Here is a 22,843-nt window from a genome sequence, read left to right on the forward strand (position 1 = left end):
TCATATTTTTCTATAATCAAGAGGGAAGAGGGGGCTTTTTTTGTTTCTACAATTTCAGTATTTGGTGAACAAACTCAATGGTCATTCTAAGTATATCCTGTCTCATCTTTCCAGACCAAAGAGCAAATGTTTTCAGTCTATACTCAATGCAATTCTCTGTATCTCCATGATCATTCTAGCTTTCCCTGAAAACTCAACAATGTAATTTTTTTTTCTTGAGGTAAACAAGCCAGAATTAAGAAAAAATAAATAAATAAGTCCAGCTATTTACAACCATGTTTAATACAAGGGTAAATTTGTTGTTACTGTTTGTACTGTTTGTGCTTCTTTTTTTTCCTATCTGGATATTTGGAGCCAGAGAGGTGCCATGGGGTAGGGTGTTGAATGGTGGCTGTAAATATATGCCCATGTGCTAATCTCCAGAATCTGTGAATATTATCATTTAGGGTAAAAGATGTGATTAAGTTAGGGACCTTGAGGAGTTTACCCTGGATAACGTGGGTCCTAAATACTATCATACATATCCTTCTAAGAGAAAACCGGAGGGGGTTTTGAGACACACACACAGAAGCAGATATAAAGAGGGAGGCAGAGGTGGGAGGGATGCAACCACAAGCCAAGGAACACTAGGGAGCTGGATAGTCACAAGAAGCTGGAAAAGGCTAAGGAACAGGTTCTTCCCTAGAGCCTCCAGAGGGAGTGTGGCCTGCTGACGTCTTGATTTTGGCTCAGTGAAAATGACTTCAGACTTCTGGCTTCCAGAACTGAGGCAATAAATTTGTCATTTTAAGCCACCAAGTTTGTGGTGGTAATTTGTTACAGCAACTACAGAAACTAACACACACGGGTAGGAATAAAGTCTTCCGTCAAGTCTAATGTTCTACAAGTAGACCATACTAAACCTGTTTTGTTTTGTAATGCGATGTAGGGCAGCTCATTCTCTAAGACTAACTTCTCTTTCAGAACACGCTATTTTACATTTACCTATATAAAGCATTTTTTTTTGCTTTGATAGCTATTTGTTCAGAATATACTCTTATGAGAAAATACTGGAATTGTGATCTGGTTCTTCCAACAACCTGTTCTATAAATAATTTTCAAGACTGGATAAATGTTTATTTCAGAAAAATCTTAAGTACGAGAGTATTTGCCTATCTAATATTAGCTTTGGAGCCCTGGTGGCATAGTGGTTGAGAGCTCAGCTGCTAACCAAAAGGTAAGCAGTTCAAATCCACCAGCCACTCCTTGGATATCCTATGGGGCAGTTCTACTCTGTCCTACAGAGTCGCTGTGAGTTGAAATTGATTCGACGCCACCTAACAACCACCACCGTAACATCAGCTCTAACTTTAACACCGTGTTTATTTACTTTTGCCTAGGTATCATTCAAGGCATGTTCTACTAGAATGTAAGCTACACGAAAGCAGGGACTCTGAATATTGCTGTTTCCAACATCTACAATAGTGCCTGGTATGGTTAAAAAATATTTTTTGAACCAATGTGCTATACATCTATCCGTTCCTCTCTGTGATTTTCAAACTTTTTTAATAGCAGAACACTTTTGCTGAAAGAATACTTAAATAGAAACCACTATGTAAAAGTAGATCTGCTCTACAAAGGATTAGAGTCTGGAGCCCTGTTGGCCTGTGACATATTACATATTTTAATATTGTAGCACATTATAACATTCATCGGGGGGGGAGGGGGACCCTAAATTTGGAATTCAGAAAACACTACTCCTATAGTCCTTTTGGAAATATGAAATTTGTATGGGTAAAAAGCCATTCAGTTTGGAAGGTTTGGGGGCTTTTGTTTGTTAAATTAGTAAAAGCAGAATACCACAGTAACAGAATTAACAGTATCTAATTTAGGGAATTTTTTAAGAATACAATAGGAACGAAGGTTATTAAGGAAGCTGTATTCAAAATCTGTTTCCAGGCCTATCAACTAAGTAGTGGGAGGCAAAAACTAGCAGCTTTGGAGTCTGGCAGGTAGATGAGTTCAAATACTGGACTGCTACTTAATCACTGTATAACCATGAATGAATTACCTAACCTCACCTATAAAATGCTGATAATTCTAGTATCTATTTAAAAGATTGTGAGGATTAAATAATTACTGTGCATGAGGTAAGTTACACCGTAAATACTCAATAATAGTAGTTATTAAGACTAGATGTCAAAAGTTCTCTGATGACCTACTTTCCAACTTCCCTACGGTCTTAGTGTTTAAATTGCTCTTTTGTATTAAGGTCTTCACTTTAGTCTATTACACTGGCAGCGGAGCACATAGAAAAACAGCAGATTTAGAGGCTGACAACTTAGTTTTGAGCAATTTCCTTATTTTAAAGTGTACATGAAACTAGTTTGTATTTTCTCTACATGTCAGAATTGGCGTGGTCAAATAAGAGAATAAATGCTGCATGGATGTTAATTGTTACTTGTCCTTTGCCACCTTCTCAGCCCCAATGCAAGTCACATTTCCAATTCACGACTGGGTGTGCTTTATGAGGACTCATTTTCTTTTCCACAATCCATTTATAAATCTGCCTGTGGAACTAGGCCTCATTCTATCCACTGGGTTTATTCTAGAAATTTTAATCTTAATTATTCTTTTACATTTCAACTAGCTATTTTTAGTCACACAGATTAGCCACTGCAACTGAAAGGTGGTTTTATATCTTAAAAAATACAGAATGTAGAACAGGATGAAGAATGTAGCACAGAATACACAAAAGTAGTTATCCAAATTGGAAGCCTATTCTTTCGAGACAGGGAATTCTCTTAAATATAAGGATTACTAAAACATCCAATCACTGATTACACTGAGATTTAATCCCACTCTCTTGATCTCGTCCAGAGTCATGGCTTTAATCCATGAAGATGACGATTCTCCTTCAAACTCCAGGCTTTCGCATGCAACTGTCTATTCGACATCTCTCGTTGGATGTCTAACGGGTATCTCAAACTAACAGTCAAAAACTGAGCTTCTGGTCTTCCCCCAAACCCACTCCTCCCACAGTGTTCTCCAACTTTGGCCCGTTGTTCAGGCCAAATACCTTAGTCATCCTTAAATCTTCTCTTTCTTGTGTACCTCACATCTATTCAGTGAGCAAATTTTAGCTGGCCAACCTTTTAAATATAAACAGAATCTAACCACTTCTACCAGCCTTGCCACTACTCTCATCTCTTACTTGGATTATTGCAATTAGGTGTCTAATTTGGCTCCCCATCTGCTCTATTCCCAACACAAAAGCCAGAGTGATCCTGTTTAGATCACACCACTCTGCTCAAAATTCCTTTCTTGAGTAAAAGCCAGTCATTAAAACCACCTACCAGCCCTCCACAATCTGGCTCCCCATTACTCTCCAACCTCATCTTCTAGTGCTCCTTCCCTCCTTCACTCTGCTCCAGCCACTGCTGCTCCTTTAACGTACCTCAGGATCTCCGTGCTTGGCTTGTCTGCCTGGAATTCTTCCACCCCAACTTCCAGTCTCTGATCAAATATCACCACCTCTACGAGGCCATCCTACTTAGAATTGCAAAATCCACATCAACCTGGCACTGCTTTTCCCTCTTCCTCACTTTTCTCCTTAATTGTTAAATACAGTTTATAGTTTCCTTGTTTATTTAGTTTTTCTCCCTTAACAGGATTATTAAGCTCCATGAAGGTAGGGATGTTTTCCACAGTCATACCACCTAAAACAGTCCCGGGCATAGCAGGCATTCAATAAAAAATTGTGGAAAAAAAAGGAATTAAAAAAGTTGCCACTCCCCATTCCCATCCCCTCTTTTACTGAATGATTTTAATTAATGTCACACAGAAGTTCCTGAAGTGAAAATAAAAGCACAAGACCACTACACGTGAGTTTGTCAACATGTAATGCCCTGGGTTTATTTTGTGAGAATTCTATCACAATATTTCCAGGTGGGATTAAAAACCTTAAGGATAATGTATGCCATTGGACTGGGCATTCAGACTTCGGTACTGACAAAGCACTAGTAGTAGTCTGTAAAGTACCATTCTCTTCACAGAAGAGAGGTCAAATATTTCCAAAGGAAGGCACCCGATATTTGTGGTTCTGGCCTTGCAGCCTTCTGGAGAATCTTAAAAGGAAAAAAGCTGGCTGGCTGTTTTTAGAAACTGGAATGATGATACACGTACAGCAATTACTGCATTCTTCTCCCTTAATATCCTTTTTGTAAGAACAAGTAAAGAATGAAGTCTTTTAAACAATTCGACAATAAAAAAAGTACAATTTTTTTTTTCTTTGTGCTAAAAAAAGGGCAAGACAACATAAACTCCAGTTGTAAGGACTCCATTTGCATACTTGATTTAACACTTTTTGGTGTGGAAGGAAATGGGACTACTGGGCTGTTTGTAGAGCAGCAACGTAACATTAGTGCTTTAAGTACCAGAAACCACCCACTGTTCTGTGGGCAAGTGGGGATGGGAGGATTCAAGAGACTTCATTTTTACCTTGTTACTTGTCCTAATGAGAGTGGACCAGGAAGATCCCCATTTAACAGTACATTCCCCATTTTTTTTAACTGATGCCTTTTTTTTTTTTTTTTTTTGTAAAATTCTGTATGTATGTCACCATTTTTTTTTTTTTTTTTTTTTCACATGATACACAGAAAACTCAGGGACCCAGAGGGGAACCAAGTTATGTTATACCATTTACAAAATACCAAGGAGTCCACGGCTACCTAACACATTTACTACAGCACAGGAACCAATGAAGGTACAGTGTACAAAAAACTGTAAACACGGCACAATAAATAGATAAAACAGCAGGTTCCGCACCATGCACATGATGACACTTCATCTCTATACAATCTCACATCTCACACTCTTTGTTGCAATTTATTTCCCTCCCACCCCCCACCCCCAAGTGCAAAGCATCACAAATGAACATTTCTGTATTCAAGTAACATATATACAAGGGTATTACAAATATGCAGTACTGTACAGATAATTGCTGTATTCTTAATTTACAGATGTTGATTTTTTCCTATTAACAGTAAGAAAAGAAAAATCGAAGCATGAGAGATGAGCATTGCTGTCAAGTCCCCACAGCTGCCACGGAAACGCATGTGCTGCATTCCATCATCCCTTGCATTCAAATGCTACTGACGCACAGCACCTGATCAAGTCCCCAGGCCGCAGCTCGCCCGCCCCGAGGGAGCTACGTCACCTCCATCGCTACTGTGTTGTCTGCTATGTTGTTCAGTGCTGGCTTTTCCGATTCATGATTTTCCCTGTCGAAATAAAGTTCAATTAGTTATCTGAAACACACAAATTTAAGGGACTAAGACTATCTTTCCAATAAAAAGCATAATTAATTTTAATAACAGGAATAAATTTGCATGTTTTGGGAGTAAGGTCCCAAGTAAAGAAACATGAACCTTTATAGTATATTATCAGGAGTACACAACCAGAAATCAGGCTTGTATCTGATATAAATTCCACAGTCAACTACATTACCAACAAAACTCTGGTAGCACTTACGCAGCCTTGACGTTAAAAACAAAGAATTACCAAGTTTTCCTCCCTGTATTAAATTTATAAGAATTTTTAAAAAGAAACAAATGTGACCGAGGTTCATGTCAGAACTTCAAATCAGGGTTCATTAAGTGGGGCTGAGCAGGACAGCTACTGGAACTAGTAGTACACAGAAGACTAGAGTTTTTGTTGTGCTATCACCTAGATTGCTGAGTGTCCTTGGAGAAGTCAGTTAACTTCCCTGGATCTCAGTTTCCTCATCTTTAAAACAAAGGAACTAAAATAAGTGATTTCTAAAGTCCCATCCACTGCTAGTGTTCCATGGCTATACAATTTTATCACAATGAAAATTGTGCTACTCTACAGCTACCACCTGCTGCTACAAACCCTGCTCCTCCCTCTGGGTCACTTCTGGCTGCAGAACTCTAAGTCTCAGTCTCTCATTCAAGGTGCTCCATGGGCTGGCCTCCTCCTGTCACTCCAACTTCAACTGTAACCTTCCAAACCTCTAGACAAACGATGTTCCTCGTTAATCTCTGAATACACTTATATTTTCCCAACTTTCTATTTTTACTTAGTCTACTCCACCTGCCTGAAATGCCCTCTTTCCTTCTCTTCTCTGTCCAACCAAACCCAACCTCCGATTGAATCTGATCTCATTTTGATGGACACTCCCAGAATATACCTGGTGTGAAAAGATTTCTCCTTTTACTGAAATTACAGTCATCATCTATACAATTAACAAACATATGATGCTTTGTGATACCTTCAGAATGGTTTTCAGCTACGCAGAGTTAACATTATTTAACTTCCCACACCTTTATGCTTATCTTCTAACTGAAGTGAAAACTCGTCTTTCTCTTTTTATTTCTCCCATAGCACCTTGCAAACAGCAGGATTTTAATTATCATTAATATTTAAAACAATATAGAACCTGAACAAACATTCTATATGGTTTACTGAGACCCAAGAAGACAAGTTAGCATAGAAAATCACGGTCTAATTAAAAGTTCAACTGGCAGGAGTACTGTAAGCCTTTATAGTAATTTACATTATTAAGAGCAACTTAGCATACTAGGCATGATTCTATCAATTCTAACTCCCTACACTGTAAGCTGTGAAGGAAATTATACATAAAAGAAATACTCTGAAGAGAGCTCCTAGCTTAAAGGCTGAAAATCAAAGGTGGAAGAAAAATGAAAGCATTATAAGCTATTATTGTATTAAGAAATGGATAGCCAAAACATGTAAGCAAATATTTTACTGTATCATCTGGTTCAAATTCTCAACTAACACTGAATTATAATATCCATCTGTTTAGTTCTTGAATAAATAAGGAATCAATTCTCATTTATACTTCTTTAAATGGATAAAAGGGGAAAAAATGGAAAACACAAAGAATTGGCTAAGAGCAATGTCAGAGAATTTAAGTTAGATCTCTGCATTTTCAAACATTTTATCCTTAAAATAACTACTCACCTTGGGACTGAATCTACAGAGGATGACGATGGAACCTTGGAAACTTGACAGTTTGCTGCGGCAGCCAGCTTTAAGGCAGATGATGGAACAGCACTTAAAGTCCTAGGTATATGTCGTGCATTCAGGGGGGCAATAGAGTTTACAGTGGCAACTGATGAAGGTACAGTTAATCGAATGTTGTTCCCAATCAGAACCTGAGTTGTTGCAGCATTGGCAGCAGTTACTTGATGACTCAGTGCACTGTGGGAACTTGAAGTCTGTGTTATATTTGAAGGCTGTAACAAAGTCGAACCTACTGTTGATGGACTTGTATGTACAAGTGCTGTTGGTGTAGTACTACTGAGGTGTAAGCCCTTGTACACTCCTGGAGAGACAAAGGAAGAAATATCTAAGCAATGTGCAACTTTGCTGTTTGTATTACAGATATGCTATAAATACAATCGAAACAATTTAAGGATCCTTCTCCTTACCTGAGGCTGGAAGGACACCGTTCACCCCAATTCCAAGCACCACATCATCCTTCATCCTGAATCCCATCAGTTGCTCTGATGTCACCAAAGCAGAAGCAGCAAATTGAGCGCTAGCAGAATCCAAAGTCTTGGAAACAAAACCCTAAAAACAAAACGCAAAACAAATCTAATCAGGACCACTTAGTCTCAGTTAATATTAAAGCTACACGGGTATACGAAATCAATTTACATCTGAAACACAGTGGCCAATCACTAAAATCTCTACAGCTCTTTAGGCAGTCAGATATTTGAGGAACAGTAAGTGACTTTATGGAGCGCTGGTGGTGCAGTGGTTAAGAGCCTGGCTGCCAACCAAAAGGTCGGCAGTTCAAATTCACCGGTCGCTCCTTGCAAACTCTGCAAGGCAGCTCTACTCCATTCTATAGGATCTTTATGAGTGAGAACCAACTCAACAACAAGTGACTTTATAGCACAAGGGTTGTGACTTTACAACACAAGGATTATAAACTCTGATCTTCATTATGACAATATATAACATGTACATGTCAATTACCAAATAAATCTATCATGTAGAAACTGCCAACCTCTAATACAAAGTGTTGGACAAAAACTATGTTGGTAAAATATTTCAGTGTTTTGCAAACATGCATAATAATAAATATATAGATTTTTTTTCACCGTATATATATATACACATACAACCAAAAGCACCATTGGGGTAATAAAGTAGTTATCTTTTCAGAAATGGAAGTAATAAGAAATATCATAACTTGGCCTAGAATTTGAGAGGCCCCTTGAATTTTTTAAAATTAATTTTTGCTGTAAGATGCTTAGACTCAAACCTCAGTCTTTAAGCCATAAATATGTTTAAATGGCAAACATTTATCATGCTTGAGGTTTACAGGTGATTTTTCTTTTATGAGTAAAAAAAGGTTATTTTCGCATTATAATAATAAAAAAATCAATAATAATGAAAATACCCAAGATTATGACCCGGGTAGGTACATTAACGAACTTCTGATCAAATGGGGTCTCTACCTCATTTAACTACGCTTTTAAGTTTTACTTTCTAAAGTAGGGAGCAGAGTCAACAGCTTCCATACTCACCTGAAATGTTCTTTCTAAACCCTGTATAGAGTGGCTATGATGTAGATTCAGGCGAAAGCCACTTTTCTGCTGGTTAGATGCAAGGTTCTATGACAACAGTTGATAATTAGAGATGAACTCTGGTGGGAAACAATGAGGGATAATCATAAGACAGACAAATCCCTCACCTGTGAAGTGTTGGTGGAGGAATTACTATTTGCTTGCTGTTGATGAATTTGTGCAAGCTGCTGTTTCTGCATTAGTGCCAGCTGCTGTTGATGTTGCTGGTATTGTTCGGCTGTAAATGCTGAACATAAAACGAGGAAAAACACTTTTATAAAAATGCATAGATATCAAATACATCTTACAATACCAAAACACATTTTAGCATTAAAAAGATTTGCTCTGAATTAAAGCACTTGACAATGGCTCATAACCTGCTAAAGATCATTCCCAAATTTCGGCATTTCTACTACCACATTTTAGAAGAGTGGCTTGAGTTTAAAAGAAAAAGAAAAATAAGCTTCCTAGTTAACCACACAGCAAGGAGAACTGCTCACGCCTGAGTTTCAACACCACTATAAAGCTGTGACACTTGTGTGAGACAGTGTAGACAGGTAACACCAGCCTTTTTTAATCCACAGGTCTGGAATTCAACTTTAGACTGTGCTGGAGAACAAATCTGATAATTGCCATTTAGTCTGCATTTTATCCATATTATTGTCCCAATGCATTCAGATGATCCCTAACACTTCTGTGTATAAATAGCAACTGTTGTACATATTTAAAAATTTTAGTCATTACAAAAATTTTCCTTATATTATGAAAGATAGGTTGTTGGTTTATTATCCTTTTTTTTTTTTTTTTTAAGAACCCATCCTTTAACAGGAAGGAAAGAGGCTCCAAATGTTAAGGTTAATTACTAATTTTCCCCACCCAATTAACCCACCTGGAAAAAATCCAGTCAATAAGAACGGAGTTGTTTATGTTGATTTACTGTACAGAATGATGACTGAGGAAAGACACTGTGTTATGCTACTTATGTTTGTCTATGGAGAGCTCAGTTCTAAAAAAAACAAACAAAAAAATGTTCATTTATTACCCTCCAAAAAGGTGTGTGCAGTTTTTAAAAAGGAAACCTTTGTTTTTTGCCAATTAAAAAAAGGTGGGGGGGAAGCACATACAATCACAATACATCTGACTTAAGGGCTTCCTTAAGAAGCCTATAATGTCTGGCTAAGAATTATTTTAAAACAAAAAAGGGGTAATTCATGCATCCCTGGGTACCAGGGAATCTATAAGTCATACAAATTTCCTCAATCTAAAGTTTAATGTTTTCAAAATACTGTCATCTTATTCGTTGCTACTATTGTTAATTGCATTTTGATAAATTCGTTAAAAATATCATTTCATTAAGTTTTACACTTTTCATTCCTAACTAATGAAGAATCTTTCTCTGTCCCCCAGGATATTGCTACTGCCTAAGTACAACTAGAAAATGTTTAGGTATAAATCCTAACATATTTTGAGTGGATCAGAAAACTATGAAATAATGTAGAAGTAAATCTTAGAAGTTATTAGTGTCTACATAGGCTGTTACACTTGAGCTGAACTCAACTCTTGAGCAACAAAGGCAAAAAAAGTGATTTCTCACTGGAAAAATTCTGATTTTCTCTTTTTTTAATATTACAAACACGTTCAGTTGGTATCTGTATTTTGATGATTTTCTTTCCCTATTACGTTTGTGGTTCTCAAATCTTAAATCTCCAGGGAATACGTCTATTGATAAGAAGCTGATCCCTAAATACCGTCATAGAAGTAACTTTCTGTTCAACGTGAATATTTCCATATCACAGAAATGTGATCTATCAAAACGTCAAGACTCTACAAAAACTAATGGTACCCTGAAAAATGTTCATTATTTAAAACAATGCTTACTCTTAGGTTTAAAAAAAAAAAAGTAAAAAAAATTGTTTAAACCTGAGAATTCCTAATTTATTAGATATTATTGCCAGATAATTAGATATTATTAGGTACTACTGAGGTTTACTCTTAAATAACATTAATTTGAGTGAGTTGCCTAAGTCTTGAATTGCCTAGTAGCATCTCCTAGATCCTCAGTAAATTTTTTTTAAAAACACATCCTTTTATCTAGAAAAACAATAACTTAGCATTTCCTGAAGACATATATACATGCAAAACAATTTACATGAATAAAAGTATCCCTTTATAGAACTTTGCTGATATTTGCGTACATTTTAATTTAAAATTTAGTGATAAAAAACTGGAAATCAATTTGAATAAAGGTTCCAAATATTTTTGCCCTAGTTAAATCAGTATCTTAATCCTGAGTTTCTGAGGGTTCTGTGAATCTCACTTTTTAACAACTGTTAATTTCTTCCTAACATAGATTTAAGCCTGTTAGTTAGCTATCTCTATACTCCATAGTCTAGTCAGGAAATTTTCTCTGGAGCATTTTTGGTAAATGATCAAGAAGAAACACACAGGACAACTTAGAAGCTCAAAGTGATGGTAATAAAAACCTCAGGCCCAGGAGCCAGGAGACTCTTTTAGTCCTCAGCTCCAGCGTAACTAGCTGAGTATTTAAACTTTGGGGGTTCAGTATCTAAATATGAAAGAGATTAAATTAGGTGATCACTAAGGTTTTTTTCAGCTATAAAATGTAAGATTTTGTAATTCCAGCGAATAAAATTCCAACCCAACAAAGAGGCTGTGTGAATAATCGAAAAGCTTGGGCAAAAGTAAGCTAGTAAATGTGGGCAAATATAAGCTGAATTGAGTTTTAATTATTATATATACAGAAAACTGAGATCTCAGATCAAGATGCTGTTAAAACTCAGAAGTCTAGCCAAATGCTAAATAATGGAAATAAAACAAAGATGGCCAAACCTTTCTAAATCTCTAGGAACGGACTGAAGTAGCAAGGTAGAAGGTTTTAGGTTATGAGTCTATCTTGAGATATGGTGTGGTAGTCAAGTCTGCGATTCACACAAAGACGGGCAAGATGGTTATTTTGACAGATGACCAAATCCGGAACCAAAGTCGTTTCACAGAACCAAACATTTTTAGATCAGGATGAACTCTTGGTGATTTTCTCTTATAATAACCTCCTTCTAGAGACAAAGAAACTTTGGTCTGAGGTCACAAAAGTATTTAGTAGTGTAAGGAAAAAAGCCCCCAGAAACAAATGATATTTTAAATTTAAGAAGAAATAAAAATTTAAGGTTTAATATTTACAAGAAATATTCAAAGTTTTAATTTATGACTCAAGTGCTTAAGAATAAATCTCATATACAGAGCACCTGACAAACAAGAATCTACGTAGGGAGAATGGTCACGTGAGGAACATGATTAAAAGCTCAGCATTTTTCAATTAGAACTGGACGAGGGAAGAAGGAAGCATAACAGGATTTCAAGTATCTGAAGGACACTGATGTTGAAAAGCAAGAAAACGTACTCAGTATGCTTCCCAGGGCAAAATGCGAACGTGCAGGTTTAAAGAGCCGGCTCTGGGTGGAATGTAAGGACCAACTGTCTAACCAAGTTTTCCAACCGCAGAAGAACCTGATCTGGAAAGTTGTGGAATTTGCCCTTAATAAAAATGTTTAGCAACAATGGACTCCAACATTAACAATGATCGTGAAGATGACACAGGACCAGGAAATATTTTGTTCTGTTGTACGGAAGGTTTCTATGAGTCAGAGGCAGCTCAGTGGCAACAAACGATTTTAGACAGGGGTCAAAAACTATGTTTGGTAGCTTCTAACCAATTCTTCTGGGTAGGAATTTAGATGAAATAACCCAAAACTTTATGAGTCCACTTCTTATCCCGGGAAACCATGGTGCACCAGTACCGGGTCAGGCTGCTGCACTGTGAGCAGCACTCACTCCTATAGCCTGAGAAGATCAACTGACACGATCAAAGGAGTGGGGGCGGGGGCAGGTGGGACAAGAGCTTAGGAAAAAAAATGATTTGAAAATACAGGTTGGGAAGATGGACTGTAAACTACCAAAATATATACTTTGTAAAACACACAAACCCCACCAAAAAAAAAAAAGGCCCAAACCCAAAACAGTTATTTTAAAAGACACTCCTGAATCAGAAATTTCTTTGAGCAGTACACAGGCAAAACATTTTTTAATACAGGAAAAAGTAACTTTAAAGAAATATATAATGAAATGATTTGTCAGATACTTATTAAAGTATGATCTATGCAGGAAGCTTGAATTGATAGGTTTGAGGTTCATAAGTAATCTGAAAACCAAAGTTTACTGTAACTCATTTGGTGGCAAAACCTGTGCAGACCTCAACTCCCTGGGTGGCAAATCACTGGAACATGAGATCATCTGTAGTTTATTTATCCCACTTGGCATGGATATTCCTGCATGTCACTGCACAATTGAAGAACTATTCATGTATTTTACTAGGTGTCACCCCAGACTCTGCTGGGGATATTATGTGATAAACCTACTTTCTATTAAAGTTAAAAAGGAATTCTGAATTTTGATGCACATCAAGGATTAAAGTCCTGCAGATTTACAAAATCTAATGATTAAAATATTCAGTGCTTATCTCTGGATTTTCTTTTCCACAGTAAGACTCAAATTTTATGTTGCAGACTAAGTAAACTGGATTAAATTAAGTAAGCTACTGCTATTGAGACTCAGCACCGTATCATTCTAGCTATGTATCTCCTATTCGCTTCTGAAAATAAACCGAGTCTATAGTGCAGATACGTGAGTTGAGAAAAATGACCTCGAATGTTGATGAGGACCCCTGGTGGTGTAGTGGTTAAGAGCTCAGCTGCTAACCCAAAGGTCAACAGTTCAAATCCACCAGCCGCTCCCTGGAAACCCTATGGGGCAGTTCTACTCTGTCCTATAGGGTCGCTATGAGTCGGAATAGACTCCACGGTAATGGGTTAATGTTGATGAAGTTTCACTGGGAACTAGAAATTCAGATCTTAAATATATAACTGTGGTTTTAAAATCACTGTTCCACTGCTTCCAGTCTTTCTGAATTATATACCAGAGTCCTAATTATTAAAATAGATATTCTAATATCAGATATTCCTCAAACTCAAACACATGGAAATACTTAGTCACTCATAAAACTAAGTTTTTGAAAGCGGTTTTATGGATAACACTAGAAAAGTGTATTTGGAAACTGTCCAGATCGTATATCAACTAAAGATTATTAAAAACACATGATTTCTCCTTGAATACTAAAACTTAGTCCTAGAATTTCTGAATACACATAAGTCTTCCCCACTTCCTCCACACTGTGTTATTCTGCTGTAAAGTACCCAGAAGACGAGGCACTCTAACATCTGACTACCCCTTCAGCCATTCAACCATGCAAGACTGGCCAAGACTGGGAAGCAAGCAAAAAGCTGCTGAGCAGTTGAAACAGAAGCTACAAAAGTTGATGTGCTAAATGAATGGACCCCTCATGCTCTCATTTAGAACATTCTATTTATAAGTGAGAGTAAACAGGCCCTTTTAGATGATTATTTAGAAAAGGGAAAAACAGACCAGAGGGCATCACTATGTCATACCGTTAAGTATAAATATCAGTATTTATCACAATGATCAAATAATCCAAACTGGTCTAAATTATAAAAATTATAACCCACATATTTGGCTTAAGCAGCAGGGAAGTATATCTACTGGACTTGTATCTGACACAATGGTTAAGTTCTAAAGTCAGCATGGTCAAAATTAAACCTTGAATATTCCTTTAGAGAGACCCATCTCTTTCAATAAGCCCAACACAGCCAGTTTTCCTACAGGCCATCAGACTAAATCAAATTTTCTTTGGTTGAGTACCAGATGCAGTGGTTGGGTTTGTACTTGTGGGCCATGCTGTAGAGGAAAAAATTTATCTTTAAAACTACAATTATACTGAGCCAGGTGAGGTGCTTACACTATTAATGAAGTGGTAACAGAGGGAGTGGCACTGAGGGAGGGAACAGTAGATTCACTGCTCCCATTTCAGACCCATTGGAGAGAATACGTTCTTTTAATGGAATGGTATTTAGAATCTTGTATACCATTTAAACTGCTAAATTTTTCTTTTTTTCCCCAGGGGGTATAGTTAAATTCACTTAAGCTGAATGCACATACGATACGACTCTACTGTAATATACTTTATGAAGCGTATAGAGGTTAAGTTTTAGGCTTCTGGAATATTCACAAATATGAAGGAATAAATAAAGTGCTACCACATTAATAGCCTATAGGTATTTACTCACTATGTAAACAGGAAGATCCAGCAAAATTTAGGGAAATTTATTGAGAGCTAAAAATGGAAACAATTAAGAGCAAAGGAAAAAGATTTTTTTGACAAACCTATTTTAGTTTTATCACATATATAAAGGAAGGAAATGATTAAAAAGAAATACTAATACAAGGTTTCTAAAGTTTTTTTTTTTTTTTTTTCCCAGCAAAATTTTTTGTAAAGTAACACTGCTCAATGTCCATCTTTTAATGTTCTTTGGCAAACGGGAAGGAATTTTCAAATTTTTACAATATTGATGCTTACTTAAGTAGTATAGCAAAACAATTTAAATAGAAAAGAACATTTTAAGATCCTAAGTTTGGTAATACATTTCAAAATTTCCCTATTTTAAGGGGTGAAGGAAATGGAACACGCCTATTTTGTACGATGTCTCAAAGAATTTTATACAGCTTAAAAAGGAACACATTTTCCAAGTTTACATTTCAAAATCTCTACACTCACACTGTATGTAAGCCTTCATATTGAAAAGTTCTTCTTCCCGATTTTTAAGACTAAAAATGCATAACCAGGCTCTTTGTGACATAAACTCTAAAATTTAACAGGATTATAAACAATCTGCCAGACCTTGAGAGCAGTGGCCAAATATCTGTTCTAAGCAGAATAACTTCAATTGACTTCTGATTGCTGAAGTGTGATTATATTTCTTATGAGCTGAAACATTTGCATTTCATAGACATATTATTTTTTAACCATGAAATAAATCAGTTTATACAACATTTCTTGAAGTTCTTTAAGAATAAAGCAACTGTTCATATTTATGAGAAGGTTTCAACGTAACCCTACCAGTGACTAGAGGTACAAAATAAATGTAGTCCTTTCAAAATCTATATTTAAATCACTTCAACAAAAATCTGTAGTAACAATTTTTACAGTGAATTTCTGTTTCAAATAACACAGGTTTATTTAGCTTTAAAATAGGAAGCTAAGATTATATGAATATTTTAAATGGATAGCATTTATTTTAGACATTTCACAATGTAGCCACAATGGTAAAGTAGGTATCTGAAAATGTTTCCAAAAATATTAAAATAACATTTAACTTAAATATTCTTTTCTGAAAAATTAGTTTCTTATAATTTACTCTGAATTACTGCCTCAGCAGATAAGGCTATGCCCATCTACCACCTTTCTGATTTCTACTTTTAAGCAGACCAGGTAAAAGACTAAAGACGTGTCTAAGCATAAAACAGTAAAAACTTAGGGCCTCTTGTTTCTCATATTATTTGAAAATATAATTGATAAATCTTGTCATTCACGGAGTGCGTCCAGGACAAACGTCATACATTTGACCATAAACCCCCTTTTGAATACACATACACTCAAAACCCCTATAGTGACACGATTCAAATAAATATTTAGACCTAGGTTTTTCTTCTTTTCTGTTTCAAGGCTGGGGGGGGGGGGGCGGGGAACTACTCTTAGTGATAAATGTGACAGGCCACAAAAGGTGACATTTGTATAGAAATGTACACAGTAACAAACGTACCAAAGTGTGCTGAACCACTGCTACTTTTACTCTGCGTAGAGGTACTGCATGTCTGGGTCCCAAGTCGTGCTGCTCCTGTTCGATTTACACTCCTATGTAATTTCCTACAGGAGAGTTCATCACTGTCACTGTCATGTAAAGATGGTGTCCGAGGCCTAAAATGCCGCCACCTACATGACTTGATATTGACTAGTATCTGACTGAGGTCTTTAGAGAAAGATGTGTCCGAGGTATTTGTTTCTGAGGTATTGGCAAACTGATTGACTGGAGAATGTTGTGGAGAAGAAAGCATTTCCAAATCCAGATGGCGAAACATACTGTCATAGTCTGAATGAGCTCTGTCCAGTAAGACCCTATTAAAGACAGGCAAGAAATGTACATTTAAAATAGTTATTCAAAGATTATGTAAGAAAGGTTTTTCTTTCTCTCCATCTCCTCTCCAAAACCAACCCATACTGAATATTTAAAAACTATAAAGTTGCCTATTTCAATATTTGGCTCTACAGGCTAAAATGTCAATTTCTGATACAGGTTCTTCCTTTTGCTTTATAATGATCCTATTAAATTAAGGTAACCCAATACCAGTCACCTTAAAGAACAAGGTACACTGTTCATTTTATAACAGGAAGAGTCTTTCAAAAGCTCTATGTTGATCTGCCAATAAGTTACTGATATTACATGAGAGTATTCTTTCCCAAATGTGTTTTAACTAAAGATTTTTACTTCCATTACAAAGCACCAAAACAAACACTTAAAAAAAAAAATGTTGCTGACACACTTGTTCTCTATTTAAGCAGGTTTCACTTTTTTTGGTGGGGGCGGGGGGGGGGGAAGAGTGGGAAGAGAAGAAAAGCAGTAAAAACGTATGTGATCTTTGAGGTATTTTATATCATTAAAATTATCTATAGACAAAATATTAGCGATCCACTATGCTAGGGGATATACATAACGTGTATAAATTACTCTATCTCAAAATTCTAACACTAATTAACACTAATAGAATAAAACACAGCCAATGTAGAGAATTGTCCCTGCTACTGATGCCAACATGATAATAGAAGAAAAAGGGCTAAATGATATTAGTGCCCAAATAATCCTAATATTTCAGTGATGAAAAATTGCAATTATGAATTAAAAACAAAAGCAGCATATCTAAGCTTTTAATTTATTCCACATTAGACATTTAATAGCATTCCTCTCTTTGATTCTACGTGCTCTGCAATTCCTCCCATCTCCCCATACAAACAACTTCTCACATAAAAAGGCACATAGACTAGGAAGGACTTCTATCAGGTCTACACACAGGAAGAAGGGCAACTACGTTTTGACAAACTGGGGTGTCAAGACCAGGTGATGCTTGGACCCTGAAGGCTTCTCATTGACAAGTTAATAGCTCAGTATACTGGGCTGTCTATTTCACATGACACTTCTTGGCCTATTTAATTCTTTTTTCAATTTCTCCCAGGACTCCTAAAACAGCTTTTTGCAGTTTAACTTAATACAATTTGTTCAATCATGATTTATACTTATCTTTACCTACTACATTTGCTCAGAATTCTACCCTTTGATAATTTATCTGAGGTTTTCAATCTTAAACAGAAAAGCAGATCCATTAGGGTCCAATAGAGTTATGCATTAAAAGCTGTGGTTGTATAAGAACCAGGTGGCAAAGTGGCAAAAATATTTCAGCCAACGTATCAGTTAAGAACAGAAAATGGAAACTAAATGAGCTGTTTAGAAAGATGACTTCAACTGAAACTTCAGATATGATTATCCTACTCTCTAAGATATCCCTACACAAAATAAAGGCAGAAAGAGCTTACCTTCCACCGCGCCCAACCCGTCTCCGTGCAAATCCAATACACCTCTGGGGTACAGTGAGGGTAGTTAAGCAGTATCTATATCGCACATCCCCTAGTCCTCCATCTTCAGGACTAGTCCAAGGCCAGTTGCCAGTTTGGTCTAAGTGAGGCTTTAAAAAAAAAAATCTAAATTATCTCATTTTGTCAGTTAAAGGTAGTTTGTTACTTACAGAGGGAACCTGAAACTTACAGCATAGTACTGACAGCCTGCTTTCCTACGGAAAGCAAAGGGACCATCAGGATCATTCTCTTCCTCAGCTTCTGAAGAGCCAGACAAAACCTGTAAATAAGATAAATGAAGTGGGTCAAAACATGTGATTTACTATATCCCATCTTTACAGTCAGAGAACAATGCCTATATTTCACCTGGGACAGAGGTTCTTCATCCGAGCTGGGAAAGTCATACTGGTTTAAATCTTTAGCATTGAAGACTGGCAGTGCAGCAGGACTCGTCTGTTGAGGAGTAGCAGCAGCAGACGATGGTAAGACTTTGGGCTTCTTTTCATATTTACGTTTCGGTCGGATAAGATCAGCTTTATCTTGCTATAATAAAGTCATGAATTAAAGAAACACGAGAAACCACATTCAATAAACCTGCAGTTTTGGGGGGAGGGTTTAAAAAGAAGTTTATTGCTATAACTAAAGGCATTCATATTCCTAAGAGACCCAAAGACTCTCATATTTGGCCTTTCCATATTGTAACATCTTAGAGAGGCTGTCTTCTGTGAATGCACAAATATGTTCCCACAATCTAAACATAATCCCATAAACTATTTTGTTTCAATTAAAGTACAACAAGGGAACCGAAGTTCTCCAGTTTATTAAATCCTGTAACTGCAATAGGTATTTACTGCTGGTTGCTCTGTCTGCTGGAAACCCTGGTGGTGTAGTGGTTAAGTGCTACGGCTGCTAACCAAAGAGGTCGGCAGATCAAATCCGCCAGGAGCTCCTTGGAAACTCTATGGGGCAGTTCTACTCTGTCCTACAGGGTCACTATGGGTCGGAATCGGCTCAACAGCTGTGAGTGTGGTTGTGGTACTCTGTCTGCTTCTTAATTTTCTATAAAAATTCTAATATAGAATTTAAAAAAAAAAAAAAAAGGAGAGTTTAGTCCTTACTCTCCAGAAATAACAAACCAGTATGGGGAAATACGAATGGGGAAATACCAATGAAAATGATTTTACATATACACAAACTATAAATAACTGTCAACACAGTGAAAAACAAAGCCTTAATGCCAAGGAGTTATAAAAATAGAGTGACAAGGATTTGCTAACTGAACAATGAAAGCCTTCCAGAGCAGGCTTTTATATTGAGTAGTTTTAGAGGATAAAGACAAGAAATCATTAAATATGGGAAGCACAATAATAAAATACAGAGATGCAAGGGTGAATGAGTTGATGGAACAAAAACTATGTTAGACGCGTGTGCGGCTGATCACAACAAAGGCTAGGAGAAGCATGAAATTGGTATGTAGGAAACAGGCAAGCGAGACCAGAGACAATTTGCTGGGAAGGAAAGGATCATGGCAAACACCATAGTTATGTAAATATGCTAAATATTTATATCAAATTTTATGTAGTTTATGGCATTATGCTTTTTTTATTATCAATGGTCAGCTAGGACAGTAATTTAAGGCTGCATTATTACCTACTAATTTTCTTGTAACTCAAAATCTTATTCAATGAAGTCTGGGACTCAGTTACTTAAACTACAATCAAAATTACCAAGATAACTGAACAACCCCATTAAAGACTTTGTTTTAATTTGGAGGAACTCAAAGTAAAGCACTTTCAAGTATGATACCACAATTTCTGGAATGTATAGAAGAAACTACAGAACAGGACAATTAAGAGTTTAGTATTTTTTTTATCAAAATATAAAGGCTGAGGGATAGGACTGAAATAATTTAAAAGTCACATAGGGTGCAGACAGGAGACCACAGACTTAAATATGAAGTAGGAAAAACCCCAGTAAATTTTAAAGGCATACTTAAAAACCAAACCCATTGCCGTCGAGTCGATTCTGACTCACAGCAACCCTATAGGACAGAGTAGAACCGCCCCAGAGTTTCCAAGGAGTGCCTGGTAGATTTGAACTGCTGACTTTTTGGTTAACAGCAGTAGCACTTAACCACTACGCTACCAAAGGCATACTTATGACTAATAAGTTATAAACATGGAACACAAAAACTACATAAATTTAAATGTGTTAATGGATGATATATCTCTATAGGTTAAAAAAAAAAAAAAAAAGCAATATTTTGGAGCATAATTCCAACTTTCTGCATTGTCTAGGGAATACTGCCTTAATTCTCCGTAATGGATTTTTTTTTTTTTAAAAACAAAAGCGTCCATGTTTCCTCACAAAATGTTCCCTGGCTTTACTCTAAATGACAGGAACATCAGGCTGGGGAAATCATTACTATAACTGGTATAGCAATTTGTACATTTGGGTTTGAAGGTTCGTGTCATCACATTAAAACAAATGACAGGACCACGACATTAAACAACATAGGAGAAATAACAGAGACCGATGGCAAAACGACCCAACTCCTTACATTGAACTGGTATGGGGAATTTTTAAGTTTCATGATAAAAACTTTATATGAAAAATATATTACTCTTTCTCCAGATGCACATTTTCCAGAAAGTGCTACTGAATTTGTTGCCCTCTCTTATTTCCCTCAGTTTTCCTTAACTCATTTTATTTCCCTTCGCTGATTTTATTCTTCACAAATTGCTAAGTATTTGGTTAAGTATTAACCTGCCAAGTTATTTTCCACTTCTAAATCATTATCTACATCATAAAATATTAGAGAGAGACATCTTAATTTCCTCTTATACTGCCTTCTTCCACTCCAACACTGGTGTGTCCACAAAACACAGCTCATCATATATCAGGAGGGATTTCATATCCCTGCCCCCAAGTTTCCATATTTTGTCTGAATTATTTCAACACTTCATAATCTTACAACTAAGAAGATATTCCTTTTATTAGGTGCAGTAATAATATCCTCCCTTCATAAGATAAGCAAAGAACAGGACCAAAACAAAATTTTAATTACTGCTTTTTTTCATAATGTGCTACGATTAAAATTTTTGCAGCATATTTTTGGTTAAAGTTTACGTGTGTTTTCCTTTTTCACTCTCACTTTAATGAGAAAGTATCATCCAATACGACTTCCATCAAATACAACTATCACAGAAGTTTGGGTCACCTTATTAACTTTAAACTCCTTCACATCCAATGCTTCCTGATGTCTAAATTGATTGCTATTAGTAATAGGAATGATGGGAATGGCATAAGTAGGTTTCACTGGCTGTCTCTGTGCCATAACCTCAGACACAATCTCTCCATTGTAGTCACCCAAATTATACCTGAAATTATAAAAAAGAAAGTTTTACAAAGTTAGTTTGGTAAGTACTTATGATTATTAATAACAGACTAACTGTAAACACTGGTTAATCTTAAAGATAAAATTACACCTAGATCTTGACTATTTGTTGAATGCTGATTAAAATTAAAAACTATATAATTCTGTTTGCTTCTTCCTTCTACTTTTTGGTTTATGTCTTTATCTTAACACCACAAATAGATGACTGTGACAAAAAACAAAGGTTTGAATTTTAACTTAGCAATTTTGGTTAAAGACTTGGTGGGGTAGTTGAAACTAACATCTAAAATGGTACTAAGGAACTTTTTGTTAATATAAATTGCCTGTGCTATAAAACTAATCTTTCTGAAAGGAATTACAAGAAATTTAACAGTAGTTTTCTTATGAATAGACATTAGGGAATAGGGCAGTGAGGCTTCCGTCCAGCTTTCACCGTGTATCACAATGAATGGTTATTTGAATGGTAAGACTAAAGGCCTTCCCACAACCATTTCGTTACACTTCTCTATTAGAAAAAGGCAGTTATGTTTAAAAAAAAAAAAAAAAGATCAGTTATTATCAAGTGAATAAAACAAAAACCTTAGAATTGACAAATGTTCTTTCCCTTCACCCTCACAACACTGCACACAACTCAAATAAGGGCAAAAAAGATAAGATTCAAGATGAAAATACCTGGTATATCTTAATTTTACCGAACAGTCACTTTTAAAGAAAATAAGAGGAACACATGTAAATTATACAAAGCACAGCATCACGTCACACGTATAAGCAGTCTCTAACTCTTATTAAAAGAAGCTATTCCTGGAGTACAGATAATTGCTTAGGAGATAACTCAATGTACAAAATGTTAATGGACCGTACTTCCCAATGCTATTAAAACGTACTTTACCTCTTCTCCATAATTTCCAGTGTCAAGTGCAAGAGCTCCCTCTTACTCTTTTCTCTTCTCTTTATCATTTCTAGAATAGTAACAGCCCGACTTAGATCTCGACGCAACTTAAGCATTTTTTCATAAGAGGCTTCATCATTTTTGCGATTCTGCAAATACGAAGTTGCTTGTTTAGTGTCATTAAGCTTTTCCAACTAGTGGTATTCTGAGCATAGTTACTGCTATACCTTAAGGCTGACTTATTTTAAAGTAATATAACTGTATAGGAAGTTGTATTTAAACAAATTAGTCTTCAGGTATTAAGAAGTCTTAACTGTAAACAATTTCTCCTACATTAAAGAGAACAG

General features: G+C 36.1%; 1 protein-coding gene across 4 annotated transcripts in view; it reads right to left on the reverse strand.

Moving 5' to 3' along the window:
* Nucleotides 1-3,864: 3,864 nt before the first annotated feature.
* The window catches only part of EPC1 (enhancer of polycomb homolog 1), a 106,584-nt gene continuing 87,605 nt past the window's right edge, over nt 3,865-22,843 (reverse strand). For 2 of the 4 annotated variants that reach the window (XM_049881634.1, XM_049881632.1), the window contains exons 5-15: nt 22,497-22,645; nt 21,431-21,590; nt 18,577-18,753; nt 18,401-18,490; nt 18,172-18,320; nt 16,349-16,701; nt 8,729-8,847; nt 8,562-8,648; nt 7,455-7,596; nt 6,985-7,348; nt 3,865-5,261 (exon numbers count right to left, since the gene is read on the reverse strand). In XM_049881634.1, coding sequence (XP_049737591.1) covers nt 5,189-5,261; nt 6,985-7,348; nt 7,455-7,596; nt 8,562-8,648; nt 8,729-8,847; nt 16,349-16,701; nt 18,172-18,320; nt 18,401-18,490; nt 18,577-18,753; nt 21,431-21,590; nt 22,497-22,645 — 1,863 coding nt within the window. In that variant the 3' untranslated portion in view covers nt 3,865-5,188. Of the gene's footprint in view, nt 5,262-6,984; nt 7,349-7,454; nt 7,597-8,561; nt 8,681-8,728; nt 8,848-16,348; nt 16,702-18,171; nt 18,321-18,400; nt 18,491-18,576; nt 18,754-21,430; nt 21,591-22,496; nt 22,646-22,843 lie in introns of those variants that run through there. The other 2 variants (XM_049881633.1, XM_049881635.1) reach the window with 2 other exon arrangements.

Source organism: Elephas maximus, chromosome 4 (assembly GCF_024166365.1).
Source record: "Elephas maximus indicus isolate mEleMax1 chromosome 4, mEleMax1 primary haplotype, whole genome shotgun sequence".
Classification (NCBI taxonomy): domain Eukaryota; kingdom Metazoa; phylum Chordata; class Mammalia; order Proboscidea; family Elephantidae; genus Elephas; species Elephas maximus.